The sequence below is a fragment of the Lissotriton helveticus genome, chromosome 2_1 (assembly GCF_964261635.1).
Source record: "Lissotriton helveticus chromosome 2_1, aLisHel1.1, whole genome shotgun sequence".
Taxonomy (NCBI): domain Eukaryota; kingdom Metazoa; phylum Chordata; class Amphibia; order Caudata; family Salamandridae; genus Lissotriton; species Lissotriton helveticus.
In genome coordinates, this window is record NC_136059.1 from 1,542,518,147 (window position 1) to 1,542,536,240 (window position 18,094).

At 43.9% G+C, this 18,094-nt stretch overlaps 1 protein-coding gene across 2 annotated transcripts in view; it reads left to right on the forward strand.

The window, feature by feature from the left end:
- RBPMS (RNA binding protein, mRNA processing factor) overlaps window positions 1-18,094 on the forward strand; it is a 701,414-nt gene that overhangs the window by 648,417 nt on the left and 34,903 nt on the right. For both annotated transcript variants that reach the window (XM_078676496.1, XM_078676497.1), the window contains one exon: window positions 17,337-17,441. Coding sequence is in view for 1 of the 2 variants with exons in the window: in XM_078676497.1 (XP_078532623.1) it covers window positions 17,337-17,382 (46 nt within the window). In the remaining variant the exon portion in view is untranslated. The remainder of the gene's footprint in view (window positions 1-17,336; window positions 17,442-18,094) is intronic.

An 18,094-nucleotide genomic window follows, 5' to 3' on the forward strand; every position in this document is an offset into this window, starting at 1 on the left:
CTCCAGTTCCGGACAGGCCCGTTACTCGTCTCCCTCTACGCTGATGATACCATTCTGTATGTCAGGTCTCCGGAGACCAACCTGTCACCTTTTCTGCTTGAGGTGGAACGCTTTGGGAGGTACTCCGGTCTTCGTATTAATTGGCATAAATCTGAGATCTTTCCGCTCACCCCCTCCACTGCTCGCTGGGACTGCCCGTTCCCACTGGAATGGAATACAGACTCGGTGAAATATCTGGGTATCCACATTCATCTAGAAACGGTATCCATGATTCGTCTTAACTATGGGCGGGCGTTGGACTTTCTGGAGGATAATATTGCACGGTGGATTCGCCTCCCTATCTCTATGGCCGGCCGTATCGCCATAATTAAAATGATCATTCTTCCCCGCTTTCTGTACTTATTTAATAACATACCGGTCCCGCTCACTCGGATTTTCTTCACGCAGCTCCGCTCATTGTTGTTGCGGTTAGTGTGGGGGGATAAAAGGCCGCGAGTTTCTTGGCGCATTTTAACGCTGCCTTATGAGCGAGGTGGCTTTGGAGTGCCGGACTTTTATATTTATTACCTGGTCGCGCAATGCGCCTATGCACACCCTTGGTTTCACCCGGACGCTCGGATCCCGTATTTGAGACCTGAAGCAGACTTGGTGCTGCCACTTACCCTCAACTCGATCTTGCCCGGAGGCTTTCCGCGCGACCCCCTTGACATACAAACTGTGTCCACTACATCGTGGGCCTGGATGCAGGTGCGTAGACTGCTCCAGCTGGACGTACTGTATTCCCCGGCTCTTCCATTACCTAACCCTCACTGGCTCCCCATCACTGCGGAAGCGGTGGTCTGCAGAACGCTGGCCAAATACCAGCTCACCACAATAGGAGATCTGTTTCCGGACGGACATGTTTTCTCTGTGTCTGAGGATCCACGGTTCACGGACCGGACATTTATGGATTCCTTTGTCCTGACAGACTGAGGTCCCTGCTTAGAGCGCAGTTTCCGTCGTTCCCATTGCCGCCGGATGAAATGACAGCGCTGACTTTTTTACTCCAGTCGCAAACGGGAGCCCATATGGTCTCCAGGTTGTATGGACTTTGTGTGGCGGCCCTCCCGTCTTCGGATGCGAGGGTTCGGGCGGCGTGGGAGCTTGATTTGGGCGGCCCCATCACAGATGCCCAATGGGATGCCTGTTGCCGCTCCACTAAAGAGGTCTCTATTAACAGTAGACACAAACTAATTCATTTCAAATTTTTGAGGCGACTATACTTCACTCCGGCGTTGGCCCACAGAATCGATCCAAACAGACCTCATCACTGCCCTAAATGCAAAGCTCCCCATGCCGATTTTGCACATCTCACATGGACCTGTCCGAAACTGCACACTTACTGGCTACAGGTACACCACATTTTGGGAGACATTCTAGAGTGCGAACTGCAACATAAGCCGGAAATTGCACTGCTTGGCTATGTCGCAGAGTTCCCCCGGGCCACGCGTAAGCTTGCCGCCATAGGTTTCTTGCTGGCGAAAAGGGAAATTGCTTTACTTTGGGGGTCCAGGCGAATCCCTACTTCCGTGAATTGGATGCGCAGCCTTGCCCAATGTAACACCAATAGTGTGGAATATTCCACCCAGATTCCTACAGCCTCACGCCCACTTGACATTTGGGGCCCATATCGACAGTATCTTAGCAAGATTACACGGGATACACACTCCCAGGCTGCTAGCTCAATTGTCCCAGAGGGGGTGGGCTAGGTGATTGTAGCTGCACCACCAGTGCGCTGCCTATTGGGGTCTGCAGGGCTTAACGTCCACACACCACTGGAGTGGGTTATGAGTGAGCTGCTGATTTTGGACTGTGTGCTGCTTGGGGCCGGGGCGTCTCCCTCTTCAGTTCCCTTGCACGCCTTGCCCCGGATGGGGTGGTTGCTTCGCCCTAGTCCTTACGCTTGTCGTTTTAATTACCCTCGTCTGCCTATGCCTCTGGTTATGCCATCTTACTAGTCACTAGGTGTATTGCTTGCCGCTCTGTCTGTCATGAAGGCTCACTTGTTTTCGTTTTGTTTGTGAAAAGTTGTATCTCTTTATACCGCATGTGCAATTTTCCTTCAGGTATGGAAAAGTGAAAATAAGAATCTAGAATGTGCTACACTACCTGTAATGTCATTGGTCTAGTCATCCATGTACTTCTTTTGTATAACGATCATTAACGTTTTTATTGTCGACAATTTCTTGTGTATTTGTATGCTTGCACGGACCAATCTGATGCTAATAAAGAGATTTAAAAAAAAAAAAAAAAATTAAATAAAAGGCATAGGCCCAGATGTAGGTAATAGCAAATTACCGAATGGTAAACACCGAATTTTACCGATTCGGTATTTACTATTCGGTAATTGCTATGTAGGTAAAAAACTCGGTAAAAATACAGAATCAGTAAGATTCGATAATTACCGATGCGGTAATTACCGATTCGGTATTTGCTATGGAATCCTATGGGCCTTGAAGCCCATAGGATTCCATAGCAAATACCGAATCGGTAATTACCGAATCGGTAAATATACCGATTTTACAAGGGGGACAGGGTGTCACTTTGACACCCTGTTGCACCCCTGTTTCTGGCTTGTGTGCCTTGTGACACACATACATTCCCTTAGGGCATGTCTGTATACCACATGGCACAGGTGTACATGCACAGCTGTGCATGTACACTGGAATTCGTTATTTACCATGGAATAGTATTCCATGGTAAATAACGATTCGGTAAGGGCCTCTGGCACTGATTACAGTGTCACCTACATATGGATTTACAGAATCGGTATATTTGACGATTCGGTACTCTACCGATTCTGTAAATTTACCGAATCGGTAAATATACCGATTCTGTAAATAAAATGCCCCCTACATGTCAATTCCCAAATACCGGTCGGTAACTGCCGAAATCGGCCGTTACCGACCGGTATTTGGCGACCTACATCTGGCCCATAGTTATTTGCAATGTCAATAGCTCAAACTTGTGTAAATGCGAGACCTATTGCATTGCAAATGCTTGTTTTCCCTTGTCACTGTTTTCCATCTTTCACTTCCTCCTCCTTCTCCCCCTTCGCTGCCGTTCTCTTTTTCTGAGTCCAAAACTGATGAAAAATAAGTCTGACAGTGGGGGGGCCCACCTGGAAACGCTGCCTCAAATTATACACTGTGGGGCACATGCATCAATGAGATATTTTGCACTTCTTAATTTGCGAAAAATAACGAATCGCAAATTAAGAATTGCAAAATGCTATGCATCATTATTTTCGGTATTCATTTGTGATTCGGTAAAAATCGCAATTTTTACCGAATCCCAAATAAATACCGAATTCTTAAGTTAATTTTCGCAATTCCCATTGATTCCTATAGGCCAAAAGGCCCATAGGAGTCAATTGGAAGGCATTAGCAAATTGCGAGTGGCACTTTGAAAATTTCATGGGTGCAGGGGGGGGTCCAAAGGACCCCCCCATGCACCCCTGAAATGTATTTTTCGCATCATGTTGCACACACACATGTCCTAAGGACATGTGTGTCCGTAACATGAATGTTGAAAAAAAAGCATTTTCAGCATTTTAAACACTTTTTCCAAATTTACCGAGTGGTTCAATCACTCGGTAAATTTGACACCCTAATTGCGATTTCACGCTTTTAAAAGTAATGATGCATTACTTTCAAGAAATCGCACATCTGCGACTTCTTAAAAGCAATCGCAATTTTAGAACTCGCAAAAATGTTACGAATTCTAAAATTGCTTCATGCATCCCAAAAAGCACTTTTGGAATCGCAAACGGACGATTTTAAGGAATCGCACCGTTTGCGACTCAAAAAATGCTTGATGCATGTGGGCCTTTATGTGTGTGAGGGTGGCGGGGGAGCCAAGGCTTGCCTTATTGTTTGATTTATGGTTCTGTTTTGATGTCATTTTTCCCTCAAGTCTGCAGAAGCACTGTTGCTAACGTTTGTCCCAGTCGCCTTGCTTTTAATCAAAACCAACAAGCATTGGCAAAGGCAAACAATAGGTTTTGCTCTGGCAAGCATGCAATGTTTTTATTTTTTGCAAGCATGTACAATAGTCTAAAAAGTTCTGTAACAGTGGTTAATTTGTAAAATAAAATCGTCAGCTTGCACCAGCCCATTTCTTCTGTTAGCCCCGCTTAAACAGAACCAACTACTAACCATGAAAGTGGGGAAAGTATGTGGCATAATGGCCAGAGCTGGCAACTTCAGAGCTAGGGAACAAGGTCCGAATCTCGGCATTGGCTCAACATCCTGTGATTCTGGGAAAATCCCTATCTCTCCCCGTAAATGAATGTGTCTTTAACTGCTGCTCATGAAAAGTACCAGTGTTGATGATTAAGTGCCGGTGCTGAGCACGGGAACCCACTGGCTCAAATTAAGCACTTCTCAAACATATTGTAAAAATTTAAATAAATGAGTGGCCCTGCAGCCCAGGCACAATAGACCTGGCACTGAAGTGCACGCCTTTCCCAGCAGCTGTGCAGGCATGAACAGGAAAAATGCCATCACTCACAGTTCAAGAAACAATGGATGATGTAGGCTGACCCATTGCTCCATGCTGTCTGCTGATGTGGGGGGGGAAACAAAATGTAAAAAACACATGAAAAGACCAGTAGATGGCGAGGTCGAATCAAAAGCCCTTGTATGATATTAATATATGTATTATTATGAATATTTTGGAATAGAAGAGGCATGAAAGATAGCTAAAGCTGTCTCTAGTCTGGACCTAAAAGAGCACTGCTTTACTCCAATTTTTAATTGTAGCTTATTGCATAATAGAGAATAATGAAGGATGAACAAAGTGGATCTGCTCCAACCTAAAGTTTTGCAACTGGGCCAAAGAAAAATAGGAAAATTGCACTACTGTTGCAGCCTCATAGTGCTAGAATAGTTTGCCTAACTTCTAATCTCAGGAGAAATATTTATGGCCGGGTTTTATTTGTTAAAACATACCTTATTACTTTTGAACTTATTTAAAGGCACTACATGCCTCTATTACGTCAGCAATGATTTCATAATCCTTTCACCTATTTTTGCCCTCGTGCAAATTGCTCTGTTTGAAATGGACTGGACTAAGGGCCATATGTATCATGCAAATTCGCATTCGGAAAGGCCGAAATTCACAGAATTTCGGCCTTTGCAAATGCGAATTCGCAAAATGATATGTATGAAGGAAATCCCAATGCAAAATAAGGAATTGCAAAATTTGCGATTCCTTATTTTGCGATTGCATTTAAGGAATCGCAAAATTTGCGATTCCTTAAATGCAATGTAAGAAGGCAAAAAAAAATTCTAAATGGCCTTAAGGAATCGCAAATTACCACCAACTTCTAGTTGGTGGTAAGTTGCGAATTCCTTGAAAAATGCACATTTTTGCATTTTTCAAAGTGCCATGTGACGCACATATAAGGGCATGTATGTGCACCACATGTGCACCTATGCTTATTTCAGGGGTGCAACAGGGTGTCCTTTGGACACCCCTGCACCCTTGAAATTATTCTCAATTTGCGATTCGCAAATTGCGAATCTCAAATTGAGAGAACATTCCCATTCCTTCCTATTGGCCTCTTGGCCCATAGAAATGAATGGGAAAGTATTCCTTAATTGCGAATTCGCAATTTGCGAATTCGCAATTAAGGAATATCAAGAAATCGCTAAACAATTGCATTTTTCTTGATACATACCATTTTGCGATTCTGAAATAGCGATTTCTTAAAAATCGCTATTATAGAATCGCAAAATGGTTCCTTGATACATATGGCCCAATAATTGGTTTGCTCCATTCGCTAACGTGCAAACAGCAAAACTAGAGCTATTAAAAAGTGTGCTTTGTAGGGGGATGTTTTTTTTTGCGCCAGGACCTGCATCATGTTTACTTGTGAGGTGTCTAAAGTTCAAACGTATAACTTAGAACTTATATGAGTTAATAGTTGTTTAAGTGTTAATAGTGCAAAATTCCTATTGTTGAACTGCTCCCTGTCTAATGTAGACATAAAGGAATGTAACTCAATCCACTACCTGCTCGGCGTCACGGAAACACCATCCCTTTGATGGCCTTCAAATGTAGTGAGTCACAATTTGCAGCTTACCTCCTTATTATTCAAATTTTAGGTTAGATTCCGACCCAATACGATTCTGAATTTTAAGAACACACCTATTTGTACACAGTTCGGTTCTTTAAATAATTAACTGGTCGCAAAAATATTGGTCACATATTATGACCAGTATTTTGTGAAGATTAAATAGTGCATCTGCCCCCATATCCTGAATAGCCCACCACTCCCTAGTAAGATTTAGTTTTTTTTCTCTCCTCCCTTTGATGAAATGTTTAAACTTGTATTGCCAAATACTGCACTGTGAAGCTGATTATCCGCATCGATGTTGAGGAATCATGCCTTCCCAAGAAAAGTTTGAACAAAGGAGGCCCCTTTGAGTATTTTACTTCACAATTTTCAAATTCGCTAGCATTTTATGAATCTTCTAAGCAGTTCTGAGGAGCCTTTATGGAATAATCCATTATATACAAGGACGGAGATAAAATTATCGCCGCTTTAGTGGCAATAATGGGCTTGATAATAGGCTCTTGAGAATTCCAGAGAAGTCCAATAGAAGCCCAACTTTACACCAAAACATGGGCTTCTATTGGAATTCTCTGGAATTCTCAAGAGGCTATTACCAAGCCCATTATCGCCGTTTTAGCGGCAGTTTTCTGCCGTAAAAGCAGAGATAATTTTATCTCCGTCCTTGTAAATGTGCCCCATGGTTTGTCAGACAACCCTGATATTACCACTGGTGTTTGGAGTGTCCCTTGCAAGAGAACATAACAGAAACATTTTCTCGGTACTGTACTGTACTGTACCCCTAAACATTGTCTAAAACCCCATGAGTTTATATGCAGGTCAAATGAACTGATATGCTGTTTGGTATAGCCTCTTACAATTTTCAAGATGCGGTTGATAACTTTCTTAATTTTTTTAAATTTTTATCTTCATCTACTTTGACTTTTCCACCCTGCCTGTTCCAATTACAGTTACAGGCACATACAACAACTGAAATTCTACTTGAAGGTGACAAGGTGGAAAAATGAAAAGTATTGCAATGCGGATTGATTGCACTGTTGTTGCCTTTGCTGCGCCTGCTCTGTGTTTGATCAAAGTTAGCACTCCTAGTAGTTTTTTGGGGTTCTTCTTATGTACCACTAGCATGAAAGATCTGAACGTTTTTAACTGGGCATGTTGCTATTGGTTGTTGCTATAGACAGAGAACTCAGGTAGTCCCATGCCATTCAATTACATGTTAGATAAAAGCATATTAAATTGAGATTAATGCAGGACCGTGGTGTGAAAATTGTTTGTGGTTTCATAGAAAAATATTTCCTCAAAGACATTATTGAATAACCATTTCTCATATACTGCTTAATGCAGGGGTCTCCAACCTTTTGTGCAATAAGATCTACTTGTGCTCAATGAAAATCATTGTGAGCTACCAACATTTTTAGTGTTTGTAATAGAGACTATATCATACAAGTTTACATTACTGGCTACTATATGTAAAATCACTAGCCATGATCACCTCAGCGCATCAGAAAGGGTTGCAAGCAGTAATGTAAAAAAATGCTTTATCAATTTGGAATGCCTCTACATAGGTAATACAAAACACGCATAGCTGCAATGCACCCGGCACAAAAGTAATAATAGTAGTTAGTAACTCTCCACCTATAATGTATCACTCACAAATCAGCTTTAAATATATTTTGGAAATTCAACCATCTCTCTGTCTGTCTATCTAGAAATATATATGTATGTGTATATATTTATGTATGTATATATATATATATAAGTCGTCACCAGGAACAAGGCTCCTGTCTTTGGAAATGACGAGGAGCAGACGCAGAAATCGGTGCTTAATTAAAGTGCTTTATTCTCAGCCAGCCAGCCAGCCGCCATGACGCGTTTCACTTCCACTGAAGCTTGATCACATATATATATATATATATATACACATATATATACATATATACATATAAACGGTTTTCACTCTTGGTTTATGGGAAGAAAATCTCCCCATATGTATATGTATTGCTCAAATTTCATAAAGAATTCCACACATCGGTTTCTTACGCATTTTACTCCTGTGCACCAATAAATGTTTAGAAACAAAAGAGGCACAAGGATTTCTTTATGAAATTTTAACAGTGGATTATCTGGATTAATGCTGACCCACGCTACCCATCATTGCAGTTCGGAGCAACTTCCATGAAACAGCCAGGAGGTATATATATATTTATTTATTTTTTTTACAGAAAAAAAACAAGGGTTAAAGTAACTTTATAGTTAGGTGAAACATTCAGTAAAAACATAACGTTTTAACTCTAAAACCACAGAAGTTCATCGGTTATAGTTGTAGTTATCTCAAGTAACTACAACTTGTGCCCTAAGGTAACTGTAACTTTTTCATCAATAGTTTCATTGGGGGAACAGCCTTTACGACGCGGCTGTTACACCGCGTGCCGTTACAACGCGGTTTTTTCAACGCAAGTCGTTACCACGACTTGCGCTGGAGGGCGCTGCAGGACAAGGAATTTTTTTAATTTAGTATCCAACACCTTCCCTACTGGTGTTAGAATAGTAAATTAAAAAATTCCTAAGTCCGCACCCCTCCAACGCAAGTCGTGGTAACGACTTGCGTTGAAAAAAACGCGTTGTAACGGCACGCGGTGTAAAAGTACGCGTTGTAAAGCCGTACAACCGTTTCATTGCAAATGTTGCAGTGATATTATTAATGATGTCATAGGAGATGTCATAACTGATGTAACATGTGGAGTAATTAACAGTGTATGGCGAGAGCACGAGTTATAGTTACCTTTGCTTTATTGACATAATACTGACCGTGGGTTTTGATCACAGAGAACATGCTTTATTATCAGTAATAAGTGAATTTACGTATGAATATTATTGATTGATGATTGTATCTAAGTACAAAATGATGTCTTTAACATGTGGTTTTTTGCTCTTAAACCAAGCCAGTTGACCTTATATGTTTGCATGACTCCTTTAGAGGGTCAAAGGTGATTATGTAATGTCATCCATAGTATTTTCCATCTACCAATCTATATATTTGTAAATGATTGCATGGGTGCGTGCATGGATGTCTCTGTGTGTGTGTGTCTGTGTGTGTGTGTAATAAATGCACTTTTTAATCTACAGAAAACTTGCTGACTGGACAATCTTTCTTTGATTGTTATTGCATGCCAGCGAATGATGATTACTATCTCACATCACCTCCCCTTAGTAGGCCTTGACCTGCTCTGCCTTGCTACCCGGAGAGAGTCAAGTGCTACAATGGGGTGCTTGGTTCCCAGTAAGGACCACTATGGACCTATTACCTGTGCAGATCACACAACTAATATTCAATTTTCCTAAAACTCTTCAAATGTTTCAATCTCCTACGAGAGTGGTTAAGATAAATTAGCTGTAGTCCACTGTTATAAAATAATGTTTCAGTAGGAAAAAAAGATATGGTATACAAATTAAACCTGGCAGCCATTTCAGCCCAAAAAGAACTGTGTGGGATTTGGAGCAGCTTTTAGGCCCCAGATGCTTTGTAATCTGCACAGTCCCTATGAAATAGCGTATCAACCCTTTTTTAGGTTTCGTAACCTGGCGAGGGGCGAAGCCACTCCCAGATCGAAATCTGTTGTTTCTAATAGTGAGGTTAGGACAGCCTCTGTTTCCAATTGGCTAGCTCCATAAATGGAGGCTAGCCATTGGGAGGCAGAGGCTGTCAATCGCGTTTTCTCTCGAAAACGCGATTCGGGGGCGTTTCTGGTGCTTTTTTTAAGCCCCGCCCCTTTGTCCCGGGCCGCGCTGCGATTGGCTGCCGGCCCGGGACACCCCCGTGACGTCATTCCCGGGCCGCGCTGAGATTGGCTGGCCGGCCCGGGACCTGACTGCCTCTGCAATTTGTGTCTTCAAAAATCGGGAGATTGCCCCTTGTTTTTATCGTTTTCGGGACGCGCATGCCGCATTTAGAAGCTATTTGGGACATGCCAAGTTGAGCCACAGAAGTTAGCTTGTTTCCCTGCTTGACTGTGAAAACTTTCGTGGCTTCAAAAATCGGGAGTTTGCCGCTTGTTTAGCTTTTGTCGGTTCGTTGGGAATCTATTTCCTTCAGTCTTAGCTACAAAACCAATCTAACAAACCTAGAAGAATTAAAAAAGGACTACATTTACCTGCTGAGATCCTTCTAATGTGTTCAGAACTCGGAGAGAGTCGTGAATCTATAGTTGACGGTACAGAGCGGAATCCCGCCTCCTCCTGGAGCCCAGCTCTTACTTTGCCGACTCACCGTGTAATCTCATCCGATTCAATTACCAATACCCCGCCCACTATCATTCTAACCCGGCTCACGCACGACCCTTTGGCTGACCTCAGATTCGCTAATCTGGGCTGAAACACTTTCTTTCCTCTTTAGGGAGGCGGCCTCGTGCTGGGCCCGAGAACTGTAGTGGTAAGAGCTCGGCGCGGATAAATGTCCTACTTAAGAATTGTCCGGGCATCCTGCAGACAGCAATTAATTTAACCTGCCCTACCCCATCCACTGTAAATTGATGAAAATGTTGCTTTTGGACGCTGCTAACGCGTTAGCCCCTTGGAGCAGCGTTAGCATGGTCTGGGGGATTCCACTCACGGCCAGGCCAGCCCCCCCCCGCCTGAACCTCGCAGGGCCCACCCGAGGCATTCATGCTCACCAGCTGAAAGCAGCATCTTGAAGGAGAGCGCGCGGTGTCCTGCCCTGTGATTTGAAGCGACGCCCCGCCCCCCTCCATACCTATTAGCCAATTTCGCCTCCATGTCTCCGTTGTCGGTGGGTGACAAGGTGGTGGGCACTGTTGTGTCTGCTGGCGGTGTCGAGATACCACTAGGCTGGGCAGCGGCTTCAAGGCGCCACCCGTAGCAGGTGGTGTAGAAGCACCTGAAGCGCCGCCCTAGCGCCCGGTCAGCTTCTACCCGCTTCCCTGGTGTCTTGGGGTAGCTTTCTGTTGTCTGCCTGCTTGTGCGCACAGTCCAGGACGAAGATCTGCAGGTCTGCGGACGCACTGGCTGTTCCCTCGATCGAGTTTCTTCCCGCTGAGACCTCACGTCATCTCTTGTGCAGTCGCTTTCTCTATAGGTAGCACCACGAGTCCTAAAACAATCAGAGCCTCCAGGCGCCTCTCACTTGTGCACACCGACGGTCTCCAATCCAAGAGTGAGGTCGCTCGGGATGAGCCTGCAGGTTTGGGGTGCACCGCCCGTAGCCCGGCCGCCCTCCTTTGCCCGAGTGATTCTTTCCTGCTGTCACTCTGTCCGGTGTTGTGAGCGGCGTCGGTCCTCGGAGCAGCGCCGTCTCCCTGGTCTGGCACCTGTTGCTGCTCTCAGCTGCACGCGGCCGCCTTTGTGTTGTGTATGTGTATCTGTGTGTGTCTGCAAGTATGTATGTGTGTGTGCCTCTGACAGGTAGGTTATGGGTTGACAACCACCCGGCACTTAATTAATCAAGTGGGCGCTATGGTGATGCGCGGACTGATCCCTCCCCGACACTAGCGCGCTGCCCATTTTCTGCCCTCACATATTACGCAATTGTTTTTAAAGCGTTAGCTTGAGACTACGGGCACGCTGAACAGTTTCCTATGCTGGCGACAGACAGACAGCCGCTCCTCTCTATACCAAAGCAGGCGGTTCTTTTGCTCCCATCAGTCCGAGGGCGGTAGATAGCGCCCGGTGACAGATCGCCGCCTCCTTCAGCCCGGCGTGTTCAGAGCCTTCTCTCTTCCCTCACACTTTGAAGGTGCCTGCTCCGGGCGCAGTGGCTGCGCTGCTCCTGCGCGGTGCTTGCGCTGTCCCTCTGCCTGCACCTCCATGGAGCTGCGATCTGGCTCGGCGCGAAGCTTGCGAGCCTTTGGGGTGCGACGAGAGGCGCCCCGCAATTCCGGCTCGTGAGCTGCTGTCTGAGCTCCCAGCGCCCCCACTTGGGTATAGGCTTAAGAAGTTCCCGCCCCCGCGGGGATGTCATATATGATAATGAGGGGGCGATGCCGCTGGGAATCCCCTGTTGGGGAGACCCCCTCTCTCCCTGGTAGGCCTGGCATCCGCTGCATGCCCAGGTTTAGCCCAATCAGGCAGCGACCTCCCACCCGCCTCGCTTCTCTCTATGTAGCGCTTCTCCTCCGTCTCTCTGCAGTCATTCACTGGCGCTCCCCGTAGCAATACAGGCCCCACGTTCAGCCCTAGTCCAATGGATCTAAGTGAGCTAGGGCAGACTCAGGGGCCCCTCACCACATTGCGTCTCTTTTGCCCTTTCTTTCCTCTCACGTCTTCTCTTCACCTCATACTCTCCCTCTTCTAGGCTCCCATCTTCTCTGTTTTGCTGCTTTCCCTTTCGACCCCCTCTTCTTTCTTCTCACCCCTGTATCTATGCCATATGCGCCTCCCTCCTTTACTGTGTCTCCTGACTCGTTTCTCTATTCCGTGTCTTTTCTTTATCCATTCCTTTGCTCACACATCCCTCTTTCCTTTATCCCCCTCATATCACGCATTTATATGTATCTGCAATAAAATTCCACCTCCTTTCTTCTCAGCCCACTCACATCTCAGCCTATTTCCATCGCCTAGTTGATTGTCACCTCATTTGATTGCTCCCCCTTTCACCCTCTCTGCGCCTCTCTCCATCTCAGCTTCTCTATCAGACCATTTCCCCGAGTCTGTGGTGGGTACTGTGTGTGTGGCGGGAGGGAGGGAGGGAGGGGGGGGGTTGTTATTGGAAGTCGGCAAATAGGCCAGAACTTTTTTGAGGAGGGGGCTCAGTCCAACTAATGGAGGTGTCGCTTTAAATTCAAACTATGGGGCCAATACCAGAAAATAGTGATAATTCAGCATTTTAAACACACTGAATGCAGCTCATAACATTGCAGCAAACCTGTTTTGAGGGATTTGACCATATTCATAGGCTACTAACACATCTTTAACAAGCATTTGCAATGCAACAGGTCTCGCGTTTACATGAGTTTGAGCTAATGGCATTGTAAATGACAATGCCTTTTATTTATGTTTTGTTTTTTGAAACGTAAATAAAACTCTTTGTCATTTACAATGCCAATAGCTTAAACTCGCGTAAATGCGAAACCTATTGCATTGCAAATGCTTGTTTTAAATTTTATTTCAAAAAAAGTTTTTATTATAAAATGTGCATATCAGAGGATATATACAGTACAGAGTAATGCAGAAAGACGGGGTTACAGTTGAGTTTGGCCTCTTGCATCTTGGTTGTACACTATATCTTGCGTCATGGTTACACACTATACATTATGCATTGAGTATACTGTACCTCCCTGGTGTGAGAGAAAGAAGAGTGAAGGGGGGGTGTGTGGTTAGGTTTGGCTTATCTCTACCCTTTTTTGATGAGAAACTAAAGGTGATGTACTTTGTCAAAGTATGCCGCAATGATATGAAGATTGTAAAAAAAAATCAATTCATAAAGATACTAAACATGTATTTATTGTATTACCTAAACCAGATGAGACGCTTGAATGTTCCTCTTAGTTGACTTTAAAGAGGTTCTGTACTGGACTTCTGCCCTTCATATATCTTTATACCCATATTGAGAACTCCTGCCATTGTAAACCTGTGATAAAATGTGTTTAATACCATGCTGCTTAGAATTAATTTCATACTTAGTTCAGGCTTTTTCTGCTAAACTCCTGAAGTAAGAGGTGCTCCTCCAAGCTGCATGCTTTTTTTGAGATGGCTAATCTGAGCACACTCAGCACTCCTTAGGTTAGGTGTAGCCAGGAAGAGGGACTGAGTTGGTAATGCTCCTAGTCCTTTGAGGATGGAAGTAGATATGCTTTTGTGTCTCAGATACACTTGATCGAGTAGGCCAAGCTCTTCCTGTTAGCCGTCTCTCCTAAATTGTGATTAATTATACTGCCCTACACTGGTGCAGCTCTATCCTAAGATTATGATAATTAGGCATCTCTTTGCCCATTTTAGATCTTCTTTCCCTTGAACTGTCCTCATAATGACACTGAGTATGCCACTTGTATTTATTTATGTATTTATTTATTAGCTGTTGCCTCTATTTTCCCTTATTGTTAATTATAGAAACCTACAATTTTTAGTTATTTATCTATGCATATGACAAGCAATGTTTGGTAAAGCCCACAGTTAAGTCATCAGTCGAGGAAAGCTAGCTTCTAAACAGTCTAACTACAATAAATACGCACAACAATAAGTTTAAGTTATATCCACTAAAAGCACCAGTGATTTTATTTGGTTGTCATCTGCAAAGTGGGAATGTCACATAATGACCACCTGTGTGTGGACTCTGTCCCACATCAGCCCAATTTGTCAGGAGCATACATTTCATAAAGGGCAAGGTCTTAGGCCTTCAACAAAAAATCATTTTCATGGCAAATCGGGTTTCTATTGTGTATGGTATCCTCCCCCACTTCAGATTATTATCAAAACGTGACAATTGTAATTCCTTTCGTGATATCATATCTAGCCTATGAAAATGAATCTGGCCCACCACAATACCTACTTTAAAGTTTGTCACAAACACTGATTGCTGCTTGGTCTGAGACACACTGAACACATTTACCCAGCCTCAAGTCCTCTTCTCTGACTGCCACTTCATTTGAGAGTAGAGTTTACAGTCCTCTCTATGGCATAGAATTGAATGCAAGTGGAGCTCCAAATTTTCACCCAATGAAGGAGGGACCTTACTTCCCCTCTTACAACTTCAGTTTCACACAGGTTTATTTCAATACAGTTCCCTTGATCCTAACCCCATTGCTTCCTTTTCATATCTCACACCAAACTAGTTGATTTCTTAAGCTACACACTACAAGGACCACTAATGCTGGGACCACCTTCATAAAGTCTCTTTTTTTTTAAAACATACTTTTATTGAAACACCTCGACAGAGTAAAAGCAGGATCACTTACAACTCGTAAGCATTTTGTTTTTGTTCTCATCTTATACATAATAGATATGTGACCAAGTCATACCTACTGGTTACAGATATTTATCGTCAGTCTACCGCTGATCCGACCATACGGGTATTTTCACATTCGGGAGTAAGAACTTGACAGTGAAAACGGTAACCAACCATGTTAATGTATGAATTACCTCTGTCTAACTAAACTGGTCCCAACCTCCCTCCCTTCCTGGTCTGCCATTCTTGAGTCATATGGCCATCCACTAGATGGACACAATGGTGTCCCGTGTTTTCCTTTGTCTTAGATCCTTAAGAGGTGGTCTGAGGTCTGTGCGGGTCTATCTATATTACCTTCATAAAGTCTCTTAAACCCTAACTCTTCCCCAAGCTGTCTAATCTGGTTGTAGCATCTCAACTAGTGGCCTGCTCCAGAAGTTCAGACCACCCCAGGCCCGATCACTATATACAGCCTTTCAGTAGAACAAAGAAGTATGTTCAAGTCAGCCTGTATAATCCATAATGCTATGGATAGGGAGGCACCAGAATACCTAGAGGGGAAATTAGTTATCTCAATACAATCTCCCTCTCTAAGAAGTAGTTTCTGAGGGGCATATTTATCGATAAATCGCAGCAAAGCAAGCCTGCTTGCTACAGTGCATGATGGGGAAATGGCAGGAATGCACCGCATTTAACATTATATGGCGCATTCCCGTCCTTTCACCTGCACTGGTGCACAATGTGCTGCCTAGCGCCAATGGAGCCACACTTGCACCATGGTACAACGGTGCCTGCATTGTAAACAGGATTTATTTTGTGCAGGAAGAGACACCTTCCTGCACAAAACCAATCTCTGAGGCGTTTTCCTCTTTCTGTGAGTGCTGCAAAATGCAACACCTACAGAAAGAGGAAAGTACAAGGCGAAATAAAGGTATTTCTCCTTGTTACCCCTCACCTGGAGAGGCGTAGCATTTTGACGCATTCCCAGGTCTACCAGTAATGGTAAATCTGGAAATGTTCTACATGGGTAAGACACGCACCACACGTTTGTATTCATGGAGTGAAAGTTTGTCGCCTGCTGCCGGGGCTTCGCTTTCTGTACAATAAAGCGTTGGGAGTACTCTATGTTGCAACATAAAATCTGGAAATGTGCCAAAATCTATGCTTGGGTGCATGGTAACAATCACCCTCCACCCATGGAACGCCTCCGTGGAGCAAAGTAACGCAACACAGCGATTTGTGCTACATTGCGTTATCCAGATTTAGCAAGCCACTCGGGGCCACGCAAGGTGGCATTGCATGGCTTGATAAAGCCAACTTAGAGTTGCGTCACAAGGGCGATGCAACTCTTTGATACATTTGGTCCCCAATTTATAACCACCATTCTTAAAACATCAGGAACTTTGTGAGAAGCTTTCTCAGGCAAGGCTCTAAAAATGTTGCACTCTATCCCTCCAGCTATAAGAATATGCCCCACATGTTCCAGTTTTAGAACAGAGTTTATGATCTTTCTCCTTCTGCGTCACTTCTAGACCTCTCCTAGTGCTAACAGCCCTTAAGGAATGACACTGTTTGGGACGACCAAAAGAGGTCAGGAATGATGCCTTTTGCAAACTCTTAGGGATGCCATAATATAGGTAGTAATCTCCCCTTATCAATTACACTACTGGAATGTTGATCTGGTTGCCAATCTTCACCCATTAGATGTATACCTTTATAGTGTATAATCCGTATTGTTAAGACCAGTATGTGATAGGTCGTACCATTGTGATATATTCTCTTATAGTTCATGTTGCTGCCTAAAGTGCTCTACGAATATGTGATGTTACAATGCGATCAAAATGATCGCGGTATGTAACATCGCCTGTTTTTACAATGCAAGTCATTACAACGACTTGCGCTGGAGGCCCTGGACTTAGGAATAGTAAGGTTTACTATTTCAACACCAGTCTACGTGCAGTAGGGAAGGTGTTGGAATAGTAAATCTTACTATTCCTTAGGTTATAGCGCCATCCATCGCAAGTCTATGTAACGACTTGCGTTGTAACGGCTGCGTTCTAAATGCATTGCGGTGTAATCACCGCGATGTAAAGGATGTTTCCTGTGCTCTACTGCCCTTGTGGGTCTGGTTGGCGCTTAGAAAATCTGCAAATCACTACGAGTGAGCACTGGTGGTGTAAGGGCGCTTTGCAAGCATTGTATCGATTATCAATAATATACTTATTTTTCTGGCTACTATCATTGCATTTATGGGATCATCTGCAAGAAACAGGTCGTGACCCATAAGGTTTATATGTGTTCTTTTGTTTTCTTTATTTCCAGGCGTCAGGTGTGTGATCGCGGCTCCTCTCTGTCTTGTGGGTATTAATATGTTCTACATCATCGGCCACTGGACTCTGGAAAGATAACTGAAGCAGCAGTGTGCTGGTAAGTTAATAAAGCCGCCACTATATTATGAAATATTCCCCCTTTGGAGCATTTCATAAAGTCAACGGTGTTAATTAAAAAGGCACAGTAAGGTTGTTCACTGACTTCAAGGGTTTTGCAGATCATGAGGAATGGAATAGTAATTAAACTTTGCTTGTCGTTTTCAGGCCCATTTAAGGAGTAGCTTCTCCTCGTGGATGAATGATTGACACAATGTTATTTTTTGCACTTTTTGTTACAATTTAATAGAAGGTAATAAAAAGAAAATATGGCTCCGGGAGCACTAGCTGTTCCCAGCAACCCGTCTTGCTACATAAACAAGCCCAGCCCCTAAATCAGCCTCAACTGAGATGTTTTATATGAACTAAATATTACTCAGACTAAAACACTGTCATTGCTATAGACAAGATCACAGAGAAAACGTTCTTCTCTTTAGAGAATCAGTGCAGTGAACTTTTTTAGAAACATTTTTAATGGCCATTGCGTTAGGCAAATTCGCTTGCTAGCACCCTTCACTTAACCCCTTGGGTGCGGCCGCGATTCTGTGCCTGTGCGGCGTTTTCCGTAGTGGGCGTGTTCATGTCGGCCCCCAGACGTCATCAGCACACGCCCACCGCGGTGCATGACGGACGTGGGCCGTCATCAGCACCGAA